This window comes from Babylonia areolata, chromosome 18 (genome assembly GCF_041734735.1).
Source record: "Babylonia areolata isolate BAREFJ2019XMU chromosome 18, ASM4173473v1, whole genome shotgun sequence".
Lineage (NCBI taxonomy): Eukaryota > Metazoa > Mollusca > Gastropoda > Neogastropoda > Buccinidae > Babylonia > Babylonia areolata.
In genome coordinates, this window is record NC_134893.1 from 71,898,674 (window position 1) to 71,908,673 (window position 10,000).

Sequence of the window (10,000 nt, forward strand, 5' to 3'; positions counted from 1 at the left end):
GGTGGGAGAGCGGGGCGGGGAGAGGGGGGAGGGGGATAAGGGGGAATAAATCGGCCAGGAAAAAATGAGGTGTAGTGTTGCCAATTTTAGCGAGAGAGAGAGAGAGAGAGAGAGAGGTAGGGAAAGGAGACTGGAAGAGAGATGTATCGATAGGAAGTTCGGGGCAGATAATAGATATACTTGTACTGTATACATACATAAGTACATAGAAACGTACATGCATATATATGTGTATACGTACATATATGTATACATACTGACATTCATACATATATACATGTATGCATACATACAGACATATGTTTGTACACGCATGCATACACGCATACTGTACTGACAGAGAGGAAACAGGGAGATACACGGATGGATAGAGAGAGAGGGGGAAGAGGATAAAGAGAGAAAGAGAGACTGAGGAGAGAGAGGGGGGGAGGAGGGGGGGGGGGATGGTTTATTATTCTTATCCCGGGCCGTTAACGGTTCACTAACTTTATAGGAAAGAGCAAACAAACAAACAAACAACAAACAACAACAACAAAAACCAGACAAACGAATTACTCGGAAAGGAACGTTGTTTTGTTGTTTATTGTTTTGTTTTGTTTTTAGAGTAAGATAAGAACCGAAACCAACTGTCTTCACCATTTTGAAAACTGCAGTTTACATCTGAATCAATTAATCTTTTTGGTGGTGGTGGTGGTGGTGGTGGTGTGTGTGTGTGTGTAAGGAAGGAATTTTTGTTTAATGTCCCGTCACACATATCGGTGATTGAAGACATTTTGTGAAAGTATTTATGAATACATCTGAGTATTATCGGTTTGAAGGGGTGGGAGATGTGGATGAATGGAGGGTTGGGAGAAAGTGGGCAAATGAGGGTAAAAATGTGGGTGAAACTTGGAAGAAAAAGCAACAACAAAAAACCTCTAAATACAGTTACAGGAAATTACTTAAAGGACTTCGTAAAAGAGAAGTCGTTAAACTGACAAGCGAAACAACTGATAATGAATGCAAAAAGTCAAAAACATAACGTTCTCAGTCACTTTTGAAGACACACTTTCGTGTACAAAAGGCTTCATCAAGCTACAGTGAAAAATTATATGCTCAGTTGTCGTGTGTGTGTGTGTGTGTGTGTGCTTTTGAGCAGCACCATTATCAGAGCTGAATAACATGGAACATCAGGTGCCTGTCGTACCGTTAAAGAGTTCGTTGAATATTGTCTTCTTTTTTTTAATTTTTTATTCTTTTATTATTATTATTATTATTATTGTGTGTGTGTGTGCTGGGTGAAACTTTCTCTGGGAGATTTTCCTCTTCGGCAAGGCAAGGCAAGGCAAGGCAAGGGATTTATTTCATGTGCCCCCAAGGGCATTTAAACATTACCTACATTCATCTTTTACTGAATGAACATACTGTGTTTATCATGATGCAGTGTTGGGGGGGGATGTGATACTTTGATTGCTAGTGCAGTGGTGCAGAGGATCCTTCTTTTTTTTTTTTTTTTTATCCTCGCGTCTCTTTTACGACTCGGTCGGGTTGAGAGCACAGAGAGAGGGGGTGAGAAAGGGAGGGGGGACGGGAGAAAGAGGAGGAGGGAGGGAGAGGGGAGAGAGAGGGGGGGGAGAGACGGGAGGAAGAGGGGAGAGAGAAATGGGGGGGGGGGTAGGGAGAGGGGAGAGAGACGTGAGAAACGGGGGGGGGGGGGGGGGGGGGGGGGGTGAGGGGGGGGCGGTGAGAAAAGGGAAGAGGCGAGAGAAGGGGGAAATAAAAAGAAGAGAGAGAGAGAGAGCATGGCCGCATGCTTCCGTGCGTGCATGCGCGCGCGCACACATGTACACACGCATGCATGAACACACACACACACACACACACACACACAACACACACACACTGAATTTAATGGACGGCCGGGGAGTGACGGGCGTGACAGGCCGTTGAGTGCCTTTGTCACCTGCACAGAGTGGGTTTTTTGTTATGTTTTTGTTGGGTTTTTTTTTCCCCAGGTGATTCGGCCACAGGCGCTTGCTGTGTTATAATTATCTTCATCGCCCACTGGATGCCAGTAGAGGTTCAGTCATTGCGGGGCTGTACTGAGTTCCAGTGTCTTGTCTCCTCAGGCTGTTGGTCTGTGTGTCTGTCTCTTCTTCCTCTGTTTTGTCTGTCGGTTTCTGTCTCTCTGTCGTTCTTTCTCTTTTTCTCAATGTTTGTTCTTTCTCTGGCTGCTACAGTAGTCTCTGCCTGTCACGCTGCCTGTCTCTGTGTGTCTGTTGTTGTTGTTTTTTCCTGTCTCTGTCTCTGTGTGAAGATGGGGAGAGGAGAACTGTGTTGCACCTGCAACTTTATGATATGATGATTTTGGCACGTGCAAGCGTCCCCGCCCCCCCTTTTTTCTTTTCTTTTTTTTTCACTGGCAAGTAAATATGGTGATTTTTGCACAGGCAAGTTGTTTTCGTTTTTGTTTGTTGTTGTTAAGGACTAATGATGGTTTTGCACGTGCAGTTATTTATGATGATTTTTGCACATGCATATATATATATATATATATATATATATATATATATATATATATATATATATATATATATATATATATATATATATGAGGATTTTTGCGCATATGCAAGTATTTGTTTTGCACATACAAGTATATAAATGATTATTTTTTGCACATGCAAGTAAATCTTATGATTTTTTTGCATATGCAGATAATTATGTATTGTGATAAGCCAATTTTTGGGATTTTTTCTTTCTTTCTTTTTTTTTTTCTTTTTTTTTTTTTTTTTTTTTTTAAGACATCGATGGCTTGGTGATTATTTTATTTTAGAATAGATACATAAAAGACGACAGGTCCCTAAACGTCCTCGGTGCAAACAGTTCAGTTTTTACATCATTTATCATGGGACAGCCCAGTCTTCCTCCTATCCATTGACCTAAAGACATGTGTTGTGTGGTAAAATAGGAAGATAGAGTGCAGTTTCAAGTTCGCATACCCCTCAGATTAACTAAGGGCCCAAAGAAGGAAAAATAACATATATCTTTTCTTAAGCCCCTCATTGATATCGTGCTTTAAAGTCGGCATATCGCTGGATAATGCACAAATAATAATAATTAACTACATAATAACTGCGAAACTTAAAAGCCTTATATAACTTAATAGCAAACTGTTTTATAATAGTTTCGTTAGTTGACGACATAAGCATGGCAAGTCGAAATAAAGTAGGGTGTCTGTAATATTTTTTGTGGAATCCACTCATGTCTAAGGTCATTCAAAGCAGGGCAACACAACACAAAGTGAAGTTCGGTTTCTTCAGCACGTCTGCATAAAGGACAACTAAGATCAGAGACACTGGACTTTCGATAACGATAATGATGAAGAAATATGTCAGAATCTGGTTCCGATTTGGAATTTGAACAACTGAGAGAGAGAGAGAGAGAGAGAGAGCACGGAACATGTGTGAGGCCGTACATGTGCAAAATGTAATTGTGTCAAGTGGTAGGAGGGGGAGGTGGGGGAGGGGAGAACGGGGAGGTGAGGAGGGGGAGGGGGGTAGCTTAAAGTCGTTCACGCTTTAGTCCGGTTCTGGAATGATTTTCCAAGGAAAAAATTGCAACAGTCAGTTTTTTTGCTTCAGTCCACTCTAAAAATCAGCAGCAACAACATATCCAAAAGGGAGAAAAAGGGAGATACGGGAAAGTGGATTAAAATTAAATAAAAGATAATTCATTTCACCAAGATAAGCTTTTTAGTCCGCAAGGAGAGCCATACTTCGGCATGCACAAGGCAGCGCGCTGACCCCGAGGTCAGAGCAAGAATGCCACGCCGCTCACAGGAAATGATAAGATAAACAAGTGATGGCGGACGCTGAGTCGTCGTCTGCTGCAACTTATCCTGGTGAATAAAATGGTAATCTTTTACATCTAGTGTGCAAATACAGCAACACAAGTGTTTTAATGAATTTATCTTTGATACATGTCATGTGTGACTGGAAAATATAATTCTAAAAAACAACAGCATAGATTAAAGCTGGCGAGCAAAGCGCTGGCAGTGTGCAGTTGTTTTTTGTATGGAACGATTTTTCCGTCAAAAAGTTATATTGCTCTCTCTCTCTATACACACACACACACACACACACACACACACACACACACACACACACACACTGTGTGTGTGTGTGTGTGTGTGTGTGTGTGTGTGTGTGTGTGTGTCTATTTCTTACTCAGTGAAACACTGGAAATGTGTCTGAAGTTATCACAAGATGATTGTGGGTAAGTACGTAAAAAGTAATACATTATTATATCTTTTCAAAAATTAAAACGTGAAAAGAGCGAAAATAGCAGTTTGTGTGAAAAAATTTCGTATATGGTAAGCGTACACTAAATGAGATGACTGATAGAAAGAAAGTGTTGATTTTCCCCACTTCCTTCTTTTCTTACTTGTGGGACATTGCTGTATCTTATGTGGAAAACTGCAGCATGATGGCGACAACACAGTGTAGACTATTCAGTCAGAAGAAGCTGTGGAAGGACTCCAGAAAGCATCATGCCGAGAGAGGGGACAATTACACATTTCATCTTGGACAGAGACTTCACAAAAATGCCAACACGATAATACAAACGCCAATTCAATAACTAGTGACTTTGAGCGAAACATAATGAAGAAAAAACTGAAGAACACTCGCCCGTTAAACTCCGGAGAAAGGTTGACAAACCATTTAGAACAAAATTTCTTACTTTGGGCAGTCGGAAACATATGATAGAGTAAGGACACAGACACAGTGTTCGCCGTTCTGTCTTATGAATGTGAAAAAAGTCTCCTGGAGAAATGTTTTGAGAGGGGCGACCAGTGGGCACAGACCGTAAGAAACTGTATCAAGTCTGTTAACGATCTGCATGCAGCAGATGCAATGCATCACCAACAATATAGTGTCAATTTTAGAACAAACAAAAATACTCCACAAAGCGCTTGTCTTGAACCATCAACAACGGGAATTTAAACCATCCGACACGAAAGGGTAGACCAGCTGATGAAGAGTGAAAAGCTGCATTTCTCAGAGTGGTACAGTTTCTGGTGGAAAATGATGATGAACAAATCACACTAACAGGTCTCCAAGAGAAAATGCGACAGCTTCTTAAGAAAACTGGACAGAAAAAAGAACCCTACACTAAAAGAAACCCACGACAAAAGTTACAGGATCGTTTTGGGGGAAACCATCATTATCACATCAATTACAGGAAAAGCAAATGCTGTTACTTTCAAAACAACTGTTGAAAAGATTATCAAAGACTTTTCCAAAGAAACAAAGACTGACGACGAAACAGAAAAAGAAACTTCGTATCATTCAAACAGCTGCTTCACTTCTCCTCTCAGACACCAAGGCCATGGTCACATCGAAAGAGCACTGCCCACTGAGTTCTGACATTGCTAGCTTGGATAAAAACTTAGAATACCTTCAACCATCAGTCAAACTCTTTCTTGATCATCTGCTTCACAGCAACAACAAAAGATTGTCAACTGAAGATCGCTTCTCTTGGTCAGACATCCAAGTAGCAAGACCAAAGGTCGTAATATCAAATTTACATTAGGTCTCGGAGTTGAAGTTCATCATCTGATCGGTTCGAAATATTTAGTTGGTCATTTGAGAAAACTAGGGTTCTCTTCTTCATATGCTGAAGTTAAGAGATTTTGAGCAATCTGCAGCACTGACCCAAGGCGTTGGCACTGAAGGTTTGACCCCAACCAGTTATGCGCAGTTTGTGGCACTGTGGACCACAACATCCAAACAATTGATGGGACTGGCACCTTCCATGGCATGGGAATGATAGCTGCTGACACTCCTGCCAACAGCAGTAACAGAGCCATCAAAAAGGACCAAACTGCCTCGGTTGAGAAAGTGAAAAGCACTTGGAAAATCCCAGTAAAAATAGTTCACTTTTCCAACTCTGAGCTGAAGTTAGAATATGGTCTTCTTGAAGTCAGTCATACTGCCGTAAAAAATTTCATTGACCTCTTGTGGAAAATTTCACGGCTATTACGCTCTCCGCGACCAGGCTGGTCAGGAACTATGCAAGCAGTGTGTGATGGCCCCTTCCCAGGACGAAGCTGCTTCACCTTCCTACCCATGATTGATATGGACCCCACAGACTTGTCAGCATTGGCAAACCAGTTCTATGTGACTCCAGTCACCACCTTTGATCAAACTCTCTGTGGAAGTCAAGGATAATTGTAGCCGGTGAACCAGATGGCAGCCCACTCCACTCCATTGTCTTACTGTTTCGCGGCTTTCATACAGAAATGAACTTTCTTCGTTCCATAGGATGATCATGGCAGGATCTAGTCTTCAGCAGTTGCTGGAAGTGATATTTGCACCGAATGCCATAATTCAAATGTTGACAGGAAAACTGTGGCTGTTCAATAACATTTATTTGTTCATCGATTTGTTTTTGTTGTTGTGGTTGATTTTATTTCACTGTTCCGTGTTTTAAGGAGAAAAAAAGTGATGCTGAAGGAAGCCGAAACACTTACGTTTTGGTCATGTTCTTTCTATCACGGCAGCATTATGATCAGCTGTTAAGGTATTTAATATCATACTAACTGCATAGTTTATGTTTTGCCCTTTCTCTTCATTTATACAGCAAAAGGCTGCTAGGTTTGTATTCGGGAGTGTATAGTATTTTGAAAAAATGAGCCATAATCGTGCGCCAGAAAAGGCTGTGATCACGCGCGTAACACACGGCAACAAGGAAGTGAAGCTGCAATGTGGGGCCCACCCCATATGCTTTTGAACTGACCGCTAAACTGTTTCACAGTTTATTGAATATGGGTATATATATATATATATATATATATATATATATATATATATATATATATATATATATATTAATTCTGCAAGAATATGGCGCTAATTAAAAACAATGTATATCAGAACCTTTCCAATGAATGGTTACTCGACCATGTTTTACTGGCCGCAGTCCTGTTCTAAAAATAGAGCATTTAACATCATCAGTTTCATCGAAATTATACAGATATGGCACATTTTCCCAATCAACACGCTAAATTATGTTAAATTCTGCTGATTTATAACGATACCTATCCAACGAATGGTCACTTGGTCATGTTTACACTGAGCGCAGCTCTACTGTAGAAATAGAGTATTTGTGACGTCATTTCATCAAAATTATAAACAAACTAAGAGTTCAATCAATCTCCCTTTTTCACAATGTTTTTATTACAATAGGTACTATCCAAAAACAACATAAAACAAACTGTTGCAATTTGTTCCTAACTTGCCTTATTTAATTCGTTCCACAACCGGACTACTTGAGTGGAAACAGAAGTGACAGTTGCCTTGCTGAGAAACAGAAAGACGAGGGACATTGGGAGTTGGGGGTTGGATGGGGGTATGGAAGGAGTGGAGAATGACTGGATGACAGAATGATGTGTGTGTGTGTGTGTGTTGGAGGGGTGTCGGGGGTGTTTTCGGAAGGAAGAGTTGGAGGGAAAGTTTACAGATGGGAGAGTACAGGCGCTTAAAAAAATAAGCATTTGACGTCTGTGACTTGTCATGCGGGTATGATTGCTTTTGTTTGATTGTTTGTTTGTTTGTTCGTTCGTGTTTTTGTTAATTGCTGTCATACTTTACTTAATTCCACTGTTCTGGTCTAGTTTGTCCTTTCTCTGATTTTTTGTTGTTGTAATAAATATTTTTTAATTTGGCTGTTAAAAAAAATGAGAATCTTTTTTTTTTTTTTTATTTTTATTTTTTTACCAAAAAAAAAAGTTGTCAAGAATGGAGAGCAGAGAGAGAGAGAGTGTGTGTGTGTGTGTGTGTGTGTGGAGGGGAGAGAGGGGTTCAAGGTTTGTTCCTGCATGAGTGGAACTGGAACCAGAGACCGTTAATAAGAAGGAGAAACAAAAAAAATGTGGGTTTTGCTGGAGGAACTTTTCCCACGTGGCTCTGAAGAAATCGGAAGGGGAGGGAGAGTGGAGGATGATGATAGTAGGATGACGGTGGAATGAAGTGGGGGGCGGGCGGGGGGATGGGGGGCGTGGGGGGGGGGGGATGTGTGTGTTAAGGCAGGAAAGTGTTGTAGAGGATGGGCAAAGGTCTGGAGTTAGAGAACACAGGCACTGTATAAATAAATAACTGAAAGATCATGACATTATGATAATGATGATGATGATGATGGTATTAATAATGATAATGATAAACGGAGAAAAACGTGGTTCAACGTTTTTTTTGTTGTAACCTACCACCACCACCACCACCACCCAACCCCCACCCCCACCAAACTCCAAATAATCCTTTTTTTGCGTCAAACGAAGCATGAGTGTTTCAATTGACGAGGAAGGAAAGGGGGGTGAGAAAGGGGGGTAGTGGAGAGGCGTTTGTTTGAGAGGGGAGAGAAGAGGGTGTGTGTGTGTGTGTGTGTGTGCACGAGTGTGTGTGAGAGAGGGGGGAGGGGGAGAGACAGGGGAGGGGAAAGGGGATAGTTAATGTGTGTGCATTGATGGGGAAGTTTAATTAATCTCTTACAGGCACGAAGCGAATGATTACTCGCTGTCCCCCTCATCCCACACCCCTACCTCCTACACACACACCCCCCTCCTACACACACACACACACACACACACACACACACACCTCCTACACACACACCCCCCTCCTACACACACACACACACACACACACATACTCACTCACACACACACACACACACACACACACACACACACACCCCTCCTACACACACACACACACACACACACACCTCCTACACACACACCCCCCTCCTACACACACACACACACACACACACACACACACACACACACACACACACACACACTCACACACACACATACACACACACACACTCACACACACACTCACTCACACACACACAATCACACACACACTCTCTCTCTCTCTCTCTCTCTCTCTCTCTCTCTCTCTCACACACACACTCACACACACACACACACACCTACACACACACACCTACACACTCACACACACACACACACACACACACACACACACACACACACACACACACACACACACACATTGACAGATATCCACCTGTTCAGACTGTTATCCAGTGACACAGGTGGCGTGGTGACTGTGTGTGCAGGATTCAAAAGGAATTAGCAGAGATCACCCTGGAACCACCGCCGAACTGCAGGTAATGTGGACCTTTACCTTGGCTCATTGAATGTGGACCTTTACCTTGGCTCATTGAATGTGGACCTTTACCTTGGCTCATTGAATGTGGAACCTTACCTTGGCTCATTCACATATAGCTCATTGAATGTGGAACTTTGCCTTGGCTCATTCACATATAGCTCATTGACTTTGGAACTTTACCTTGGCTCATTCACATATAGCTCATTGAATGTGGAACTTTACCTTGGCTCATTGAATGTGGAACTTTGGCTCATTCACATTAGCCCATTGAATGTGGAACTTTATCATGGCTCATTCACATATAGCTCATTGAATGTGGAACTTTACCTTGGCTCCTTGAATGTGGAAATTACCTTGGCTCATTGAATGTGGAACTTTACCTTGGCTCCTTGAATGTGGAACATTACCTTGGCTCATTCACATTAGCTCATTGAATGTGGAACATTACCTTGGCTCATTGACTGTGGAACTTTACCTTGGCTCATTCACATATAGCTCATTGAATGTGGAACTTTACCTTGGTTCCATCACATATAGCTCATTGAATGTGGAACTTTACCTTGGCTCATTGAATGTGGAACTTTACCTTGGCTCATTCACATATAGCTCATTGAATGTGGAACTTTACCTTGGCTCATTCACATATAGCTCATTGAATGTGGAACTTTACCTTGGCTCATTCACATATAGCTCATTGAATGTGGAACTTTACCTTGGCTCATTGACTGTGGAACTTTACCTTGGCTCATTGAATGTGGAACATTACCTTGGCTCCTTGAAAGTGGAACTTTACCTTGGCTCCTTGAAAGTGGAACTTT

At 41.7% G+C, this 10,000-nt stretch overlaps 1 protein-coding gene across 2 annotated transcripts in view; it reads left to right on the forward strand.

Annotated features, from left to right (window-relative positions):
* LOC143292145 (ubiquitin-conjugating enzyme E2 E1-like) overlaps positions 1–10,000 on the forward strand; it is a 46,197-nt gene that overhangs the window by 16,296 nt on the left and 19,901 nt on the right. The window contains exon 3 of one of the 2 annotated variants that reach the window (XM_076602332.1): positions 9,130–9,180. The exons of the other annotated variant lie outside the window; for it this stretch is intronic. Within the exon in view, the coding sequence (XP_076458447.1) occupies positions 9,130–9,180 (51 nt within the window). The remainder of the gene's footprint in view (positions 1–9,129; positions 9,181–10,000) is intronic. 2 annotated transcript variants of the gene reach the window in all.